Below are 19,958 nucleotides of genomic sequence, written 5' to 3'. Positions count from 1 at the left end.
TAAGATAGATTGAAATACTCCAATTCCCATGGCCACTTTTCACCAGAAGAGTGAGCTTTATGAAAGGTATGATTCTGAGACTGTATTCTTGTTTGAGTTTGCTAAAGGAGAGAGAACCAAGAGGGAACTTTTGTGCTGTTTCAAGATTTGTCTTTTGTAATTCTGAAATCCTGCACCAAATGGAATCTTCTAATGATAGGCACACAAGTTAATACACAATTTGGGCAAACCAGATAATAAAAAAGTGGTTTTATTGCAGTGTACACTAGACAGTAACAGTCCTCGGTGATAAAATATGAACAAAGATTAAATAAATTCTGCTTCTTAAAATCTTAACTCCTGATCCTTGGAGAGGCTTATGTCAAGATACTGGAAAAAGAATGTAACATTCACATCAAGGAGAGCTATTGACATGAGTAATGGACAGATTCAGTGGATTAAATGCTCCGTCAAGTGCTAACTTGGTGAAAGACTAACTGATACCATTAGTGGCATCAGCAGATTCAGGTCCCACAGAATCTAAGAACATAAACTAGGCTGACAGTCCAAGTCCAGAACCGCATGAGGAGCTGCCCCTTAAATGAAGAACAGTGGAGTGGAGTGGCACAGACCCAACGATTTTCAGTCTGGAAGCTCTTCAACAATTCTAAAGCCTGTAGAGTTTTGCCAATACCTTGAAGGCTAGAATAGATCCCGTTTTCTTTCTTCTACAAGAGAAAGGGAAGGAGGTTGTAGAACCAACAAGTAACTGAGCAAAAATATGGAGAGACTGAGGGATTGATTCAGAATCAGAACAAGATCATGAGGCAAAGATATTCGCTTGGACTCCAGATAGGGAACTTTGCTCTGAATGTTCTTTATGTACTCTGCATAGGACTGTGTAGATTGAATATTAACATGATCAAGTTCAATTATGACGAGGTCAAAGAATCAAAAATCTCTTTTCACAGCATCTAACTGGATATTGTACCCATCTTAACTATAAAATTGAAAATATAATTTACATAATATAGAGAACAGAATTATACTCAGAAACATTGATTTAAAGACAAATGGAAAAGAAAATACTCCAGATAGCAGATAAACATACACTAGATGAACAGAGAGAGGGATGAGACTTCATTATTCAACTCTTTAAAGAGTTCTGCACTCTGTGCTTGTACCTGGTCCTGCTGTCTCAGTGCAAGGGCCAATATCAGAAGTTATTAGTTTGTCCTCTTACTTCAATGTCAGTTGAATTTCTTCCTCTTCACCTATACTCTGTAAATCACTGGCAGCAAGTGCATTGAAAGTGCTTGATGTTTCTGTGTGTGTGTGTGTGACTGTGTGGGTACTTCTCCGTCTCTGAGAGCAGGAATCACAAATTCCCATAGATGATCTTGGGACAGGTGTCTGGTGATATACAATGCGACTCATGCTCCACCAGACCAGCTGGACACTGACATCCTGGGACACATGGCTTGAAGCAGTGGGCATCAATCACTCCCAGGGGAACATCCTTGTTAAAACACGTCTTTGGGCACGGCGGGCCACACTCGTCAAACACATAGCCACGATCAGATGGGCAACCAACCGCTGCAGGGAGAGACCACAGAAGAGTTAAAGAGCTAATTACTTTTATAACCTTGCAACACAATGTGTCTCTCTTGATAGGGCTAATACTGCCCAATTATCATGTTGCACCCAGCTGCTTCAGTACTCCTCATTCTATTTCCCCCTCTGTAACATCATCCGAAGGAGGGCTACCGTAAGCATTCTGCTACTGAAACACACAACCGTGCCACTGTTGTCTCTGCTCCCCATTCCACTGCACTTATGGCTTGCTTTCCTCAGTCAGCTCCCTTTGAAATGCTGCTGCCTGTATCCAAACTCGTTTCATCTTTTTCAGCCATCACACCAGTATGTGCTGACCTGCCCTGGTTCCATAGTTAACTGAAGAGATCTCACTATTAAAGTTCTTATCCTCCCTTTCAAATGGCTCTGTGCTCTTGCCCTTCTATATCTCAGTCACTTCCTTCAGCCCAACAAGCATGATATCTGTGCTCCTCCATCGCTGGTCTTGAATTTAATTGCTCCAATGTTGGCGACTGTGCGCTCAGCTTCCAAGGCAGCAATCTCTGGAATCTCCTCCCTTTTAACCTCTTTGCCCCATATTCCTCCTTACTTTAAATTAAGTTAAATTTAGTTTGGAGAGAGAGAGAGAATGGAAACAGGCCCTTCAAGCCCAATGAGGCCATGCTGTTCAATTACACCCAGATGACCAATTAACCTACAAACTACTATTAACCTACATCTTTGGATTGTGGGAGGAAACCAGAGCTCCCGGAGGAAACCCACACAGTCATGGGGAGAACGTACAACCTGCTTACAGGCACTGGTAGGAATTGAACTCCTGTTGCTATAAATCAGTGCGCTCACCGCTCCGATACTGTGCCACCCTTATGTTACTATGAGGGAACGTCGACTCAGACCATGAGAGGCCTGCGTCGGGCATTTTCATGTCTTATAAGATACAGATTGGAAGTCTGTGTGGGGCGCCACTCCTTGCACAGACACTAGAGCAATGTGTGGTTAAGTGCCTTGCTCAAGGACACAAACATGCTGCCACAGCGGAGGCTCGGACTAGTGACCTTCAGATCACTAGACGAACGACTTAACCACTTGGCCACGTGCCCCTGAACTACATCTCAAAATTCTCCCTTTGACTGAATCTTGGCCATCTACCCCATTACTGATGGTATAATATCGATAAGGTTCCTAGGAAGGACCTCAGGAGATTAGTGCTACCTTAGTGATCCTATTCTGATGTTTTCTGTTGCTGCCACTTCACACAGTCCATTCACTCTAACTGCAAATCCTATCAACTCAGAGATATGGATTGCTTGACATTGCCCTACACAGTCCACTGTCCTCAAGCCCAGCCAACATAACCCCACTACCCTCCCTAGCCTATTGTCCCTGCCCTTTGGTGTCCTTACCCAACCACCTCACCCAGTCGGAATGTGGGAATCCCTGGTTTCAGACAGCGTACCACAGAGTGTCGGCGACCGCCAGTGCAGGATAACTCCAGCCTCTCGACATTGTGATGCATAAGCCTCCAAAGCATCACACAAGCAGTCGTCAATATTTGCACCGCAGGCACACAGGTCATACACACAGGAGCCGAAGAACATCTCCGGCGGCACCACCCTGTGACAACGCTCAAAGGTCTTGGACTTGAGGATCTTGCATTTGGCATTGGCCTCCTTGCGAGCTCGGTAACCCGCCCGCTTACAGGGAGCGATGTCCTCAGCATCTGCACAACGTGGGCTGCTTTCATTTCCACTGTGAACCTGGAAGGGAGGAAGAGAGACCGGGTGATCGACAGGTAGCACTAGCCCAGGCACTCATCTCTCATCTGTCACAAACACAGAGTTCTGCTCCAACCCTGATTTAGGAATGGCAATTACAAAATGGGATATAAATGGGAAAGGATCAAGTTAAAATGACATAATCAATCAGATCTGTTGTTACAGTCACAGGGCCAGGCTAAATAAAGCCAAGAATCTCAGAATACCTATACTGATGATACAATGTCCTTGTGATTTCACTTTATTTATTTATTTAAATAAGGGGTATTATCACTAACACTCACCACTTCCATAGCGACCATTCTCCCAATTTCTGCCTCTCCATTGGTCAAATGGGGCATGGCTTTGGGCCAATGACAAGGTAGATCTGTATATCTAGACTACCAGAGCAGCAACACAATGAGAAAGTTATCTAAAGTAACTGGTTGTATGTCAACATTGGATAACCTGAATCGAATACACAGTTTTTGGCTGCTACCCGAGAAAAAGCTTTATCCTGCACTTATCCCCATGCTCTATTTGTTCTGCAAGAGTGCACCTTCAATTTAAGCTTCTTCTTCCTTACTTAACCCAGATTTAAAAGGAATATACAGTAACTGCCAACTTTTTTTTACATTGCTGGTTTGAACAACTATGAAAGCTCAAGGGAAAAGATAAAATGCTGCTTCAGGAAGACAGGATGACCAGATAAATCTTCTTTAGAGAGTCACCAGCACATTTTCTTTCCAGATATAATATGAACAGTCAGACATATGTGCTTGTTTATTTCTGTTCCACACTCCCAGTTAGACAGTAGGTCACACCTTACAATTTGTCTGGCCTTATTAACACTCATCGGTGCACTGAATTACACCTTCTCAGTTAGAAGATGACGGTAATTCCAGCAAGTCACATGTGGATCCCACGTTGAGTTGGAATATTTATGAGGGTGGTGCCAGGAGTTGGGATCTCTATTGTTTGTAACATACATGAATGATTTGAACGAAAATGCAGGTGCTCTGATTGGTAAGTTTGCAGATGACCTGAAAATTGATGGAGTTGTAGATAGCGAGGAGGGTTGTCAAAGAAAACAGCAAGATATGCAGGTAGATCAGTTGGAAAAATGTTAGCGTGTAATTCAGATAAGTGTAAAGTGTTTTATTTGGGAGGTCAAATGCAAGAAGGAAGTAGACAGTAATGTTCACATTGATGATAGATCTTGTACTGCAAGACTACAGCACCTGGAAAGTGGCAAACAAATGGACAGAGTGATGCAGGGAGCATACGGCACATTTGTCTTCGTTGGTCAGGATATTTGGGAATGAAAGTTGGGAAGTTATGGTGCAGCTTTATGGAACTTTAGTTAGGCCACATTTGGAATATCGTGCGCAGTTCTGGTCACTGCATTACAGGAAGGATTTGGAAGCTTTGGAAAGGGTGTTGCATCGTTTGGAGTATACTAGCTACCAGGAGAAGAGGGACAAACTTAGTTTTCCTCTAGAGCATCAGAAAAATAATAGATGAATAGATAAGGTAGATAGTCAAGAGTCATTGTCCCAGGTGAAAAAGTCAAATGCTAGAAGGCATATATTTAACTTGAAAGGTATGAAGGGGGTAAGTTAAAAGGAGATATGTGAGGCAAGTTTCTTTTACACAGGTGCCTGGAACACACCATCAGGGAAGGTGATAGAAGCAGAACCGATAGCAACCATTTTCTGGTATCAGCCGCAAAATGCTGGAGGACCTCAGCAGGTCGGGCAGCATCTGTGGAAATGAAGAGACAGTCGACATTTCGGGCTGAGATCTCTTCATTTGCACAGACGTTGCCTGACCTGCTGAGTTCCTTCAGCATTTCATGCATGTTGCTCTGGACTTCCAGCATCTGCAGACTTTCTCATGTTTATGTTCTGGTATCAGATTCGGCACAGACACGATGCGCTGAGGAGCCTGTTCCTTTGTTATTCTTCAGTAACTGGAGCAAAGAGCATGACAAGACTGAGTGTGCGCTACAACTCTAGAAAGGCAGGGCTGAGGCAATGTCAGAAGGCGATGGTAAATGTTTGCTGCACGATAGGGCAGGGGTTTGTTGGCGGAGGGGGTAGTACTGTTTCATTACGGACTGGTAGTTCAGACTAAGTGCTGGAAAGCAATACTAAACTGAGCAAGCACAGTAACGAGGGAGTGATGCATCAGAGAGACAGAATTATGGGATGCTGAACTGTTGAGATGGTGGCACCAGCAGTGAACTCAACTCCCAGAGAGTTGTTGCACAGTTGGAGAGGTGGTAATGGGAGAATGCTGTACTGCTGGAGGGGCAATATTAAAGGAACAACGCTCGTTCAGAATTGCCACTTTCAGATCAAAGATCCCGTCAGCTCTCTCTGCTGGGTGTAAAAATTCCATTGATGTCATTTTGAAACACAATATTTTTGATATCCTGACTCGGTGTTTATCCCTCTGTTAATGACACCAAAATAGACCACGTGGTCACCATTTTGTAGGATTTTGCCTCTGTACACTTAATGCAACGTTTCCTGCCTTGCAAAGTGGCTATACTTAAGACTGCTGCTTGGATATCACAAGTTGTTCCCAGAAATGCAAGTTCTTATTTTTGCCCCCCCACTTTGCTGAGTGCTGTCTCACATCTGACCAGATGGTTGCTCTCTGCCTGCTGATATACAAAGCTTTCTTGCCTTACCCTTCCAAGCAATGATCACTGCTGGTTAGGAAACAACTTTCAGTAAGTGTGACACTTTAGCCAACGGGATCGCTACACAGCCACGGCTCAGTTCTGACTTGCCCTCAGGACCCACCTTCCAGCTGTTCCCAAATGTTGCTTCTGAGCTGACGATTTGTCCGCTGCGGATCCTCATGTCATCCTGGGGGTAGTTGTTAAAGTTTCCACACAGCCCACATGCCTGGCCTTTATAGGTTCCAGGCAGACTCACTTCCAGGTGAGATTTACCATTCCACAGGACCTGCAGGGAACAAGGAAAGACCAGGAACATCAAATACTCAACTCATTGAGTCAAGGATCCATGGGGGGAAGTGGTCAGACAGGGAATGAAAAACAGAAGGGAATATGTTACTTTGGTTTCCTCGGCCACCTCCCTGATGGGCACCGTCGAGGACATCTTCAAAGACGATTCCTTGAAAACACAGCATCCGTCATGATGGACCCTTGCCATCCAGGACATGCCCCCTTCTCAGTACTACCACCAGGGAGGAGATACAGGACTAGAGGACTTCTCAGTACTACCACCAGGGAGGAGGTACAGGACTAGTCATAGTCATACTTTATTGATCCCAGGGGGAAATTGGTTTTCGTTACAGTTGCACCATAAATAATAAATAGTAATAGAACCATAAATAGTTAAATAGTAATATGTACATTATGCCAGTAAATTATGAAATAAGTCCAGGACCAGCCTATCAGCACAGGGTGTCTGACCCTCCAAGGGAGGAGTTGTAAAGTTTGATGGCCACAGGCAGGAATGACTTCCTATGACGTTCTGTGCTGCATCTTGGAGGAATGAGTCTCTGGCTGAATGTATTCCTGTGCCCACCCAGTACATTACGTAGTGGATGGGAGACATTGACCAAGAGGGCATGCAACTTAGACAGCACCCTCTTTTCAGACATCACCGTGAGAGAGTCCAGTTCCATCCCCACAATATCACTGGCCTTATGAATGAGTTTGTTGATTCTGTTGGTGTCTGCACCACAGACTCATAGAACATCCTCAGCATCGTCCGGCAGATGTTAAAGGACCTCGGTCTCCTCAGGAAATAGAGACGGCTCTGACCTTTCTTGTAGACAGCCTCAGTGTTCTTTGACCAGTCCAGTTTATTGTCAATACGTATCCCCAGATATTTGTAATCCTCCACCATGTCCACACTGACCCCGTGGATGAAAACAGGGGTCACTGGTACCTTAGCTCTCCTCAGGTCTACCACCAGCTCCTTAGTCTTTTTCACATTAAGCTGCAGATAATGTGACTACAGGACTTCTCAGTACTACCACCTGGGAGGAGGTACAGGAGCTTGAAGATACACACTCAGCTTCTTCTGCTCCACCAACACATTTCTGACTCTCTCCCCTTACACCCTATTGGAAAAGACTGGAGCAACTGTCTCCTCCCCCTCCACCCTGCGGCTAATGGAACGAGTGTGTCTTTCTCACCTTCACGCCGATGTTGGTGTTGAGCAAGATATTGTTGGTTCTTCTCTCGATGAAGACGTATGGCTCCTGCAGAAAAGGCAGAGACACACTGCGGCTGTCCACCTGCAAACACAAAGGTATCTCTTGGGACACGGAGAAAGAAGAGCTTGGTGTGACACAGTCTGGCTCATCTGGGTGACATCATACCTTGGGCTTGGGAAACTTCTTAAGCCCTCAGATGAGGCCGTAAATGTGAACTGCATTCTGCGCAATTACTGCCTACCACCTCATGTCAGGCCCTCTTGTACCCTGCAGCATTACTGTGGCTGTCAGCAATGCCCACAACAACCTCATTGTGAAATTCACAGTTATAACATCCTTTCACATTCAGCACCCTACGTACACTCAACCCTTCAGCTAACGAGCTGTAATAATCTGTTCGGTTACCATAACAACCCAGTCTTGGAGAAGTTGGACATTCAGGTCCCCGATCAGCACTGTCACTTCTTTGGTCCATGACACTCCTTTTCGACCTCGATCCTCGTTGGTCACACGGACACTGTGGAGTGAAGATAAAATACTCAGGACGAGAGAGAGAGTGAGGGAGTGAGAGAGTGAGGGGGGAGGGGGGAGAAGGGGGGAAAGGGGGGAGAGGGGGGAGAGGGGAGAGGGGGAGAGGGGAGAGGGGGAGAGGGGGAGAGGGGGAGAGGGGGAGAGGGGGAGAGGGGGAGAGGGGGAGAGGGGGAGAGGGAGAGAGGGAGAGAGGGAGAGAGGAGAGAGAGAGAGAGAGAGAGAGAGAGAGAGAGAGAGAGAGAGAGAGGGGGAGAGGGGGAGAGGGAGAGATATCGAACACAAATCAGTGGATGACATTTACATTAAATCCACGGTGGGCCAACAGGTAGTCCTGTTGCCTCGCTGATCCAGGTGCCAGGATAACCCATTACTGTAGGTAAAGGGCAAAAGGATCAAAGGATAGTTGAAGGGCAAGTACGAGGGAATAAGTTACAGGGATACTGAGAAAAAGACACTGCCCAGAAGAAGGCAATGGCAAACCAATTACATAGGTAGAAAAATTTGCCAAGAACAATTCATGGTCATGGATAGAGAAAGTTATAGAAACAACGTGAAGGGGACCTCCCCATTTCCCCTCCCCCCCCCCCCCCCACTGGGCAACCATCAGATTAAAGACAGATGATGATTAAAGACCATGATCACCCACATCATACAACATGCCACATGACGATGATAGTGACAGAGAAAAAGAGGAGTAATGTGATTAATGGATGTTCCATTGGGAGCTGCCATGGATTTATTGGAGCAATAGCCCTCTTATCAGTACATGAGATCCAGAACTTGTGGCAGGTAGAAAGTACAAGTTGGGAATGCAGGGCATGATAGACAATGGGAGAGGGATGGTCAGTGGCACAGAGAGAGGGAAAGAGGAAGGACTGGGTCAGGATGTGGTTACTGGCCTCGTTAATTTCCATTTGCATCAAAACCCGTTGCATACTCAAGACCTGCTGGTTTGCAATGCTTCATTGAGACACCAACCTGAAGTCTCCTCCCTCGCAGTCCTCAACAAGGATGTAGCTGCACGCTCCTTGGAAGTGGATCATCTTCCCATCGAAGGTGAGGTAGTGAGGGTCTCCAAACACCATGCAGGTAGCAGGGCGGGGAATGCAGTGAGGGCAACACATTCCTGGGATCAGTACAGGGCTCTCATCCTAACAGGCAAAGGGCAAGATAGCAACTGAACTGTACATCCCTGAACCCTGGTTAGTCATCGCTGTTACTAACTGCAGACAGCCAGTGGACATTCCCATATATAAATAGCCTACCCTGCCTGAGACTGCTTGATTATACACCAGCCTGCATCTCACTCCTGGGTAACACACACAAAACACTGGAGGAACTCAGCAGGTCAGGCAGCATCCATGAAAAAGAATAAACAGTTGACGGTTCAGGCTGAGACCCTTCTTCAGGACTGAGAAGGAGGGGGAAGATACCAGAATAAAAAGGTGGGGGGAGGGGAAGAGGCTGACTGGAGGTGATAGGTGAAGCCAGGTGAGTGGGAAACAGACATCCCACCCTGCAACAACTCATTTCAGGGAGGTAGCACCATCAATTTGCGGGAGACTCCCGGAACTTGCGGGAGAGGTGGGATGTCTGCAATAGAGTAGCTCCTTAGCAGCTGGCCAGCTAGCTTAAATAATGTTAGCTATGCTAATAAACGAATGACACCTGTTAAACTCACCTCAACATGTCTTTTACAGTCTTAACCCACCATGGGCAATAGAAAAGTCACTGTTGCAAACAGTGCAGCGAGCAACACTGTCATTATTTTTGACCCCTATTAGGCAGGGGTACACTTTAGCGTAGTCTGGGGTGACGTACGTTTTATATTTTCTTTTTTTGGAACACTCTGCCATGGCGTGCGCGCGCTCTCCCTCTCGAGCTCTCGCTCTCTCGCTTGTTTTCTCTCTCGCTTGCTCTCAAAAAAATTGATTTCCATGATATTGTATATAATTTGCGGGCATCAGGGAGCCACTATTAATATACGGGAGACTCCCGGAACTTCCGGGAGAGGTGGGATGTCTGGGGAAAGGACCAGGACAGGAGAAGATACTCCTGGTGCCTGTTATTCTATGCATGAATGTAATGAAATCTTTTAATTGGATTCAACCTGTAACTCTCTCAGTTATGTTCCGCTATATAAAAATCTTATCTAAGTACCATAAACATATTCCAGTTTCTAAGTCATTCTTTTGTTGTCAGTGATTTTGTGTCAAAATCATCTGCTATGTCCAGCTGTTGACTTACTGTGCAAAGTGTCCATCCCTGTCCCCGTTTCCTTCCCCCCGACCCCACCCAGCCTGACCTACCGATGAACAGGTGAGCTGTGGGCAGTGCTCGGTCTGACAGTGGACTTCCCCGGAGACGCAGGTGCAGGTGGTACATTCATTCACTTCCCAGTGTTGGTTTGATTGATACAATTTTCCATGGTAGCTGCACGAGACCCTGGGATCTGCAGAGACACATCAGTGAACAGGGCGGCACGGTAGAGTACTGATCAGCGCACAGCTTTACGGTGCCAGCGATTATCGGTTGGGGTTCAATTTCCACTGCTACCTGCAGGTTCACTCCGTGACCACAGGGAAACTGAGTGCTCCAGTTTTCTTGCATATTCCGAAGACACACAGTTAGTGTTAGTGAGTTGTGGGAATTCTACCTTGGTGCCAAAAGCATGGGTGATACTCGTGGGCTGCCCAGTACAATCTTGCTGATTTGATCTGACACAAACGACACATTTCATTTTATGTTTTGATGTACTTGTAACAAATAAAGCTAATTTTTAATCTTTATGTTTTTAACAGAGAAATCCTCCACTTTTAAAATCCCCTCAAAATGAGTCGCTCTTCCCTCCAATCAAAGGTGCAATGGCACCAGAAAGGCCTAGATAGAGTGGACAGGAAGAGGATGTTTCCAATAGTGGGGGGAGTCTAGGACTGGAGGGCACAGCCTCAGCAAACAAGGGCATCCCTCTTAGAACAGAGAAGATGAGGAATTTCTTTTTCCAAAAAAGTGGTGAATTTCTGGCAATCACAGATGGCAGTGGAGGCCAATTCAATGGGTATATTTAAAGCAGAGATTTATAGTTTCTTGATTAGTAAGGGTGTCAAAGGTTACCGTCAGAAGGCAGGAGAATGAGATCGAGAGGGAAAGCAAATCAACCATGATGAAATAGTGGGGCAGATTCAATGGGCTGAATGGCCTATTTCTGCTCCTATGTCTCAAAGTCTTATGGTCATATGAGAAAGCATCCAAACCTGCCGTCTGACCATCAGGCCCACCTACCCTGGCACTCGTAGCAACATCTCCCCGGTGATCGGACTTTGACAAGGCCATCGTGGCAGATGACAGAGAGACATTCTTCAATGTGGCACTCAACATGTCCAAGCTATGGAAGACCGAACAGACGAGTCAGTAACTGGGAGAGAATTGTGATCAGGTGAGTGGGTGCTAACAAAATGCATGCAAGGATTGGTGCTGGCACAAGAGAAAATTGCCAAAGTGATTTACATTGCAGGAGCACGTGACGCATTCATCGAAGGAGTCAGTCCAGGTTTCACCGTCAGAAACACGGCGCTTCTCACCCTCGATTACACATTCTGCAGAATAAATAGGAAAACTGTAGTCACTTACAGCACAGGGGAGACAAGCTGAGTAACCTTGGCACAGATCAGGTAAGAGAATAAAGCTCCCACAACAGTGCTCTGTAACACACCTAAGGTAGCAACAGTTTATATACATAGCAAAGATCTGGCAAGAGCAGAGAGCAAAGTAATAATGAATCACATACAGTAAGTTCGCTGGAAAGGAAAAAAAAAATTGGTAGACAACAGGAAGTAACTGTACCGTCACAGACTGGGCAGCAGGCACCTGCCGGAGTAAACTGCTCAGACACAGGGCAGCTGAGCGGTAGGCAACTCTGACGGACGCAGATCCAAGTTAGATCCTGCAATAAAAACACAACATTCAATGGGCCGGTTTAAAAAGTAACATACAGGCTGACCCATTCCGGTGAAGACACGCTGCTCTCGATGGATGAAGTGGGGGTGGGGGGAAGCAGGCTCGGTGCTCATCTCCGCCCGTTCAGGGTCTTACTGTTTATTTCAGCGACTCTGCTTGCTCCTGAGAAATCACTGGACAGCCTGAGTGTGGGACCCATGATAACGTAAACATCTTTGTTAAACAAATCAAATGTCACTTCAATCCTTTATCAACCGCTATCTGCCACGATGGCCTTGTCAAAGCCCGATCACTGGGGAGATGTTGCTACGAGTGTCAGGGTGGGTGGGCCTGACAATCAGACGTCAGGTTTGGGTGCCTTGTCATATGGTGTCATTGGACTTTGATAGTTTTCAGAACTTTCCATCACTGGGAACTTCCTTGCCCCACGTGAACTAACTGATGGAGAACGATTGCTGAGATTTGTCAACAATTCCTTTGTCATTTTATCAATGCTCATCCAGGAGATACGTTGGCCTTTTAACATCTGACAATTCTGACGCTAGCTAAAATGCAGACAGTGCTACGGAGTTTTACTCTTTACAACTATCAGTTTCTGGGCTCCTTGCTCACCGCCCACAGAGGGATCTAAGCTCAAAGTCAGATTTCAAAAGTAGAGTCACCCTTGGGCAGGAATCACAGACTGAAGGTCACATCAGAACACAAGCAGCAGAGCTTTAGATGAACGGGAAAGGATGTCCAAGAGGGTTTGAACTCACTGACTGACTCCAGGATGCAGTTCCTAATTCCTGGTCTACTCATTGTTTGAGTTCCAATGGGCTGTGTGCTTGTGTGCATCAAACCTTCACATCAGGAGGAGCTTCCCATCAGCTACTGACTTTACACCCTGGTACCGAAGTCATAGTCATAGACACAGTGGATACAGGTTGGTACTCTGTTGGATTGGATCTACTGCCCATGGCCACCGGCACAGGTCCTAAGCACTAAAGCATATACTATAGTGGGTAAGGAAAAAGGAAGCAGGGTTAACGTGAAAAATAACTGAGTTGAGCTCTGTCCACACTGCCACTAAACTGCCTCACGGTAGGAGTGATAATGTGATTCTGATTGTGTACAAGAATCGATGATGTGAATAAGATGGCAGTTGATTTCTCAGGAGCAAATAGAGTTCCGGAATAAACTGTACAATCCTGAGGGATTAGCCAGCAGGTGGTGGAGTGCATCAGCACTGGACTGTTGAGGAGAATGGTCCCAGGTTCAAATCCGGCTGGCACGTTGCACACTTTCCATCCATGCTGGGTTGAGTGTTGAGCTAGCAATGGACAAAATGCTGCCCAATGTGCCACAGGTGCGAAAGGGAGGAGCAACCCGAGGGACTAGTGAACAGCACGGTACGGAGTCAGCTCTTTTCCCATGCATAGAAACCAGAGGCTGCGTGGGTGCCATGACCAAGCTCAAATAACCCAAATCCACAACTCAATTCATTTATCTTAAACATCATTTTCTAGTCCCCTCTGTCCTCTCCCAATAGCAGTGAACTGGTGTCCACCTTCAACTGTGAGTGGTGGTCCAGTGTCCGACCTGTACAGTGAGTACTGGTCCAGTGTCCGACCTGTACAGTGAGTGGTGGTCCAGTGTCCGACCTGTACAGTGAATGCTCGTCCAGTGTCCGACCTGTACAGTGAGTGGTGGTCCAGTGTCCGACCTGTACAGTGAGTACTGGTCCAGTGCCCGACCTGTACAGTGAGTACTGGTCCAGTGCCTGACCTGTACAGTGAGTACTGGTCCAGTGGCCGACCTGTACAGTGAGTGTTTGTTCTATCGGTACCCCACATGTCCACCGCACTGGAGTGTCGCTCCAGTGTCTGACCTGCACAACAAGCAGTGGTTCTACATTATTCCCTGCACTGTAATCTCTTTTTCCATCTCTTACCTTGCACTGGCAGGTGTAGCAGGGGTCATCAGTGGCAAAGAGCTCATTCCCTACCAGGCCAGTAGTGCAGTTACTCAATGGCTCTGTGATCAAAGTGACAGGTTATTAATCATGCAGTTTAATTGGTCTGCTTTTCATTGCATTTTAAAATTTTAAACTTACAAGTTTTAAGGGAGTCATTTTAAAACTAAGCACTCTGTTCCTTTCAATAAAGAGATCGCTAGGACAGGGAATGTCACACATCGGAAGGACTGTGCTAAGGAAGCACTACACTAATACTGAAGGAGCACCTATCCTTTCAGACGAGCACACGAGATCCTATGGAATAACAACAACGTCAGTCAATGGTTAGCACAGTTCTGTTGGTGGGTACGGTCGTGCTCTGTACCATTTGCTTCACTTTTTTAAACAAAATCAGATTTAAATAGTTCGTCATTGCTGATAATTGTTTTGGAGATCTTGAATGCATGCTTTTTTTTCCCTTTAACACTAAAGATGTTACAAATGCAATACACACAATGTGCAAGAGGAAACAACAGGAATTCTGCAGATGCTGGAAATTCAAGCAACACACATCAAAGTTGCTGGTGAACGTAGCAGGCCAGGCAGCATCTCTAGGAAGAGGTGCAGTCGACGTTTCAGGCCGAGACCCTTCGTCAGGAATAAATGGTCAACGTTTTGGGCCGAGGCCTGACATCAGGACTCATGGTAAAAGGTCTCAGCCTGAAACGTCGACTACTTATTCTCATCCATAGATGCTGCCTGACCTGCTGAGCTCCTCCAGCACACTATCTGCTTTGCTCTAGATTTTCAGCATCTGCTGTGCCTCTTGTGTCTAGACATTTCAACTAATTGGATTAAAGAATTAAACAAAAAAATGTAGTTAACTTGATTCAATCCTTGGGGTTTCATCCAAAGGAAGGGACAATCTGGTGGTTTACTTAAGCATAATAAATAACCAACAAAGGGTTATAATCTTACTAAAGGCCAATCTAACAGGTTAATTTTATCTGAGGAGACAAAATGGATAAGGACAGTGGGCATCATATCCTTAGATTTCACAAAGATCTTTGATTCTATTCCTCTGGAAAAGCTGGTATGAACAAACAGAAGGAAACAGACAGTGGCATTACTCACGGGCACAGCTGGGGCAACAGTGAGCCGGATCTGGGGCAAGGATCAAATCCCTCGGGCAGTCCACCAGGCTGGGACACTGACGGCGGTAACACCGGAGGTGCTGCTCTCCATCTACCATCACCTATGAAGAGAGGGGACACCATTAGTGTGGCTCAGCTTTAAGGACAGAGCAGCAAGGAAGGGTAACAGCATTTATAGTGTACCTGGTGAAACTCCTTACATGACTTACTTACTTGGAGTAGGTTCCGGCTAAGCACTCCCTCAGCCGCAAGGAAAGAAATAATAACATTTGTGAATGTTCATAAAACCTTCAATCATAGACTCTCAACCTTCCAGGGTCTCTCTACCTCTTGGTCTCTGTGTTCTCAATTATGGACCATCCTCCCCTTGCCGGGGATAGAAAGCACACTGATGTCTACTCCCAATCAGGGACCACCCTCCCAAGGAAAAGTCCCTATTCCCAAACAAGCACCAACCTCCCAGTAACAGTCCCTACTCCCACACATAGAACATTTTCCCTAAGGTTTCTCTTCTGCCAAATGGGGACTGATTTTATGGTTTATCCGATCATTGATTCTGTCACCCTAGTCACAGAGTCTTACTGAAACTAAGCTGGATGCTTTCCCGTTTTATCTGCACAAGACAATTCTTGCCACTGGTTCTAGCAGCTGCTTTTGAAAGTGATAATCTCTGAGCCTGAATGCTTTCTAGGTTGCTCTGGAACATGGTTCTCTTTTTGTAGGAATACGAACTGCAAGTTCAGATAGCATTCTCAGTCTTTCTCTATTGCCAGGACCAGTTCTTACCTCACAGGTGCAGATTTCACAGGGATCATGGTTGGGATGGAAACTCTCTCCAGGGCCGTACACACGTTGGTCATAAATGCAATCTGAGAAGTGCCAAAGATGTAAATGTCATCATTAATGCTGGATGGTGCATTTAACTCTTGACAGAATATGAGTATCATTTGTAAGGCCGGTATTTAACGCCCATTCCTAATTGTTCAAATGGTGGTTGCAGTGAAACACCAGCAAGAACTGTGGCAGTGTCTGGAAATGGCACACTCACAGTGCTGTTAGAATAGAGTCCTAGGATATTAACCCAGAAACTAAGGATCAACCATAAACTTGGTGTGACTGGAAGGACAGAAGTAGTTGCTGGCATCCCTACGGCCTGTTACTTGTCCCGGTTGGTGGAAGTCTTGGTAAGTTGCTGCAAAACACTTAAATGTTCAAAGTTCAAAGTAAATTTATTATTAAAGTATGCACTGTATATGTTACCATACACTACATTGAGATTCTTTCATTTGCAGGCATTTCCAGGAAAAACAAAGAAATCAGCAGAATCTATGAAAAACCATACTGACTGCCACTTTGCAGATGCTACATACTATGGTCGATGTGTGTCAATGAAGGATGTTGTTTACAGTGGTCGACAGGGTGCCTATCAAAAGGGCTGCTCTGTTCCGAAAGGTATCAGTGGGTGGGTGTTGGGGATGCACCAATCTAAACAAGAAGACAGTGAGTGTGTCCAACGTACGCTCAATCTACTTTGTTGATGGTGAGAAGGCTTTGGGAAGTAATGAGGTTGTAGCAAGAATATTTATGTGGGTGGAGTTTATGGTCAATAGTGGCCACCAAGATGTTTAAAACAGAGTATTTGATAATGGTAATTGACTTGTCACACAACTCAAAAATCATTTCTACCAGAGAAGCCTCCTTTACCAGCCACTCATCAACTCAAAACTTTCACCCCCTCCATCACCATTTCATTGTGGCTGTGGTATGTTCCATTTACAAAATGTAATGCAGAGACTCGAATAGGCTTCATTGACAGAACCTTCTCAAGCACATGACCTGTACTAGCAGGAAGGTCAAGGACCTCTCAGAGTCTTGCAGCATCGTGCATGTCCCCTATCCATCCTTCATTAACATTGCATCTAATCCTGCAACCCTACAGCACTGTGAGGTACTTTCATCACACTGATTATAGCGGTTCACCACCACGTGCAAGAGGACAATTAGGGAGAGATAATAATTGCACTTTCCTGGCAGCACATACCTGCACAAAGGGGGCAACACTCCCCAGTCACATGGATAACATTCCTGCATGGAGTGACGCAATGGATTTCTGAGCAGGTCGTGACTGTGTCTATACACATACAAGTCAGGCAGGGAACTGAAGGATCAAACCAAGTTCCTCCTTCCTGGTATTCCTTCCCGAGGTATATACATCCTTGAATTGATGACACAGAAGGTTAATTAACATCAAAGGGAGAGACCAAACAATCCTTGACTGTTGGACATCATGCTGGAATATTATTGTATCCTGCAGCCCAACTGATAGAGGGCAGCTGTTACCTCAGACAGGACAGCTTCATAACCTTGAGACCAGACTTGTTGCCAGTAATTACAGGAAGAAAAATCAGTTTGTGACCCTTGTGATCCATCCCTAATTGTCAAGAGAGATGAGATCTTTTCCCAACCCTTTAATATTTTCCCTGACAGGTATTCTCTATTTTACTTGTATGCTCCAACACACCGCATGGACTGGATCCCTTATTCTTGTAGCTCCTCCAGACCCAATCTCTCTTTTCTGTTTAGCTCTGCCTTCAGCACCATGGCCAAGATACTACCTGACCACTGAAAACATCATTTACACCCTTTCAGACCATAGGAACATGAGATATAGGAGCAGAAGTAGGCCATTTGGCCCATCGAGTCTGCTCCACCATTCAATCATGGGCTAATCCAATTCTTCCCCTGCTTTCACCCCATACCCTTTGATGCCCTGGCTAATCAAGAACCTATCTATCTCTGCCTTAAACACACACAATGACCTGGCCTCCACAGCCACTCATGGCAACAAATTCCACAGATTTACCACCCTCTGACTAAAGTAATTTCTCCACATCTCAGTTCTAAGAGGATGTCCTTCAATCCTGAAGTTGTGCCCTCTTGTCCTAGAATCCCCTACCATGGGAAATAACTTCGCCATATCTAATCTGTTCAGGCCTCTTAACATTCGGAATGTTTCTATGAGATCCCCCCTCATTCTCCTGAACTCCAGGGAATACAGCCCAAGAGCTGCCAGACATTCCTCATACGGTAACCCTTTCATTCCTGGAATCATTCATGTGAACCTTCTCTGAAACCTCTCCCACGTCAGTATATCCTTTCTAAAATAAGGAGCCCAAAACTGCACACAATACTCCAAGTGTGGTCTCAAGAGTGCCTTACAGAGCCTCAACATCACACACCTTGGCATTCTGTCCTAGGTGTTTATCTTATCACCTGAGACCTCTCCATCGTCAGGTCCAACTACACTGGGACAACTCCAGTTATATTCCACTTGCCACCCAGACCCTGCATCTGCAGTTCCCACCCACACTTAGCTGGGCGGGATGCAGAAGTCCGATTGAGCTAACCCGCCTCATCAGGGAGGTGTGAGGGGAGGCTACACCAGGATGGTGACCTCATATGATTGCTGAAACCCACCCCAGTAATGCCCCAAGCCTGTGACAGGAGAGGAGGAAGTGGGCACAGCTCACCATCCATGGGGGCTGTTGTGACTTTGCAACAGTTCTGATATATCTCTGGTATTACGATTACTTTAAATTGCGTAAAAAATTAATATAAACTTGAAAATATAAATGAATAACCTATCTCACCAAGCAAGCCCACCAAGTGGCTTGGATGGAGAGCAAGTGTTGCTCTCAGGGCATCAGGAGAGAGGCGAGTAGTGGGAGTGGTGAGGACCTCATATTGGGATCACTTTACCATTCTCTGTAGGAAGGATCTTATCTCCACTAATCACTAGAGGGTAGAGGTATGGAGGGCTATGATCCCGGTGAAGATTGATGGGACTAGGCAGTTTAAATGATTCAGCACAGTCTAGATGGGCCGAAAGCCCTGTTTCTGTGCTCTACTTCTCTATGACTCTATTACCCTTTTTTGCCCTAATCTACTGGCTGGGAATCCACTGTCAAGTTACTGTGGTCACTGATTCTGCAGCTGGTCTGCCTGCCTGAGAACTTCAGAGGGGGCTATGCTGGTGTAATGCTTGAGAAATCCATCGTAAATGGACTCTGCGATTGGATTTCACGAGGGAACCAGGTGACAGATGCATCAACGCCAGCACATTCTGGGCTATAAATGGGTCCACGAGTCTGAGGGTGACGTACTTGGCAACGATGGACCCTTCCGTTAAACCCTGATTCAATCCATTGACTGGTCTGATTTCAGTGACTTCATGCTCCTCCCCAGTCACAGTGTTTTGGCACTCCTAATGGTCCAGTCACATTTCCCCTGTGGTCTAAAATCACGTAATTAGACCAGGACAGTTGGGTGGTCGATGGTTGAATCAGGCTGTGGTAACAAAATTGGATCCAATGACTTTGGGGTAGGGGAAGAAAGGTCACAGCTGGAATTAGGAAAGGATTGCTGGACAGTGATCAGCAAGAACCCGTTAGATTTTTCTCACTGGGCGAAGATCCTGAGAGGAGGGATGAGGGGTAGCTCAGTGTCTGCCAAAGCTGAAATCAACAGTTCATGTGCCCCTGTATCTACTTAGGGCAGGGTTGGGGATGGGAGGGGGATGGAGGGGTTGGAGCTTGAAGGGAATGGAAAAGAGATGCAGGAGGTGAGGGAGAGGGGCGGTGAAGGAGGAAGGGAGAGCAAAGGAGGGAAATGGAGAGAGGTAGGGAGAGGTGAGGAGCAGGGGTGGGGGAACAGAATCTTACCTCGGCACTGTGGGCAGCAAGATCCCGCAGGTGTAACCTGTTGACCACAGTTAAGTGTTGGGCACTCAATGGTCAAACAGTGAACATCACCGCCCTGCAACAGAGGGATTAAACGTCACAACGTGAG

The 19,958-nt window shown here is 46.0% G+C and overlaps 1 protein-coding gene across 4 annotated transcripts in view; it reads right to left on the bottom strand.

Moving 5' to 3' along the window:
* Positions 1-249: 249 nt before the first annotated feature.
* The window catches only part of kcp (kielin cysteine rich BMP regulator), a 133,147-nt gene continuing 113,438 nt past the window's right edge, over positions 250-19,958 (bottom strand). For all 4 annotated transcript variants that reach the window (XM_072241272.1, XM_072241273.1, XM_072241274.1 and 1 more), the window contains 15 exons: positions 19,832-19,925; positions 17,152-17,325; positions 15,897-15,979; positions 15,091-15,211; positions 13,954-14,036; positions 11,907-12,006; positions 11,571-11,659; positions 11,346-11,448; positions 10,373-10,515; positions 9,042-9,214; positions 7,938-8,049; positions 7,512-7,613; positions 6,143-6,307; positions 3,032-3,332; positions 250-1,575 (listed from right to left, as the gene is read on the bottom strand). In XM_072241272.1, coding sequence (XP_072097373.1) covers positions 1,358-1,575; positions 3,032-3,332; positions 6,143-6,307; positions 7,512-7,613; positions 7,938-8,049; positions 9,042-9,214; positions 10,373-10,515; positions 11,346-11,448; positions 11,571-11,659; positions 11,907-12,006; positions 13,954-14,036; positions 15,091-15,211; positions 15,897-15,979; positions 17,152-17,325; positions 19,832-19,925 — 2,061 coding nt within the window. In that variant the 3' untranslated portion in view covers positions 250-1,357. The remainder of the gene's footprint in view (positions 1,576-3,031; positions 3,333-6,142; positions 6,308-7,511; positions 7,614-7,937; positions 8,050-9,041; positions 9,215-10,372; positions 10,516-11,345; positions 11,449-11,570; positions 11,660-11,906; positions 12,007-13,953; positions 14,037-15,090; positions 15,212-15,896; positions 15,980-17,151; positions 17,326-19,831; positions 19,926-19,958) is intronic.

The sequence above is a fragment of the Mobula birostris genome, chromosome 23 (genome assembly GCF_030028105.1).
Source record: "Mobula birostris isolate sMobBir1 chromosome 23, sMobBir1.hap1, whole genome shotgun sequence".
Classification (NCBI taxonomy): domain Eukaryota; kingdom Metazoa; phylum Chordata; class Chondrichthyes; order Myliobatiformes; family Myliobatidae; genus Mobula; species Mobula birostris.
Note: the sequence above shows the minus strand (reverse complement) of the source record. Positions and strands in the feature narration are given on the sequence as shown.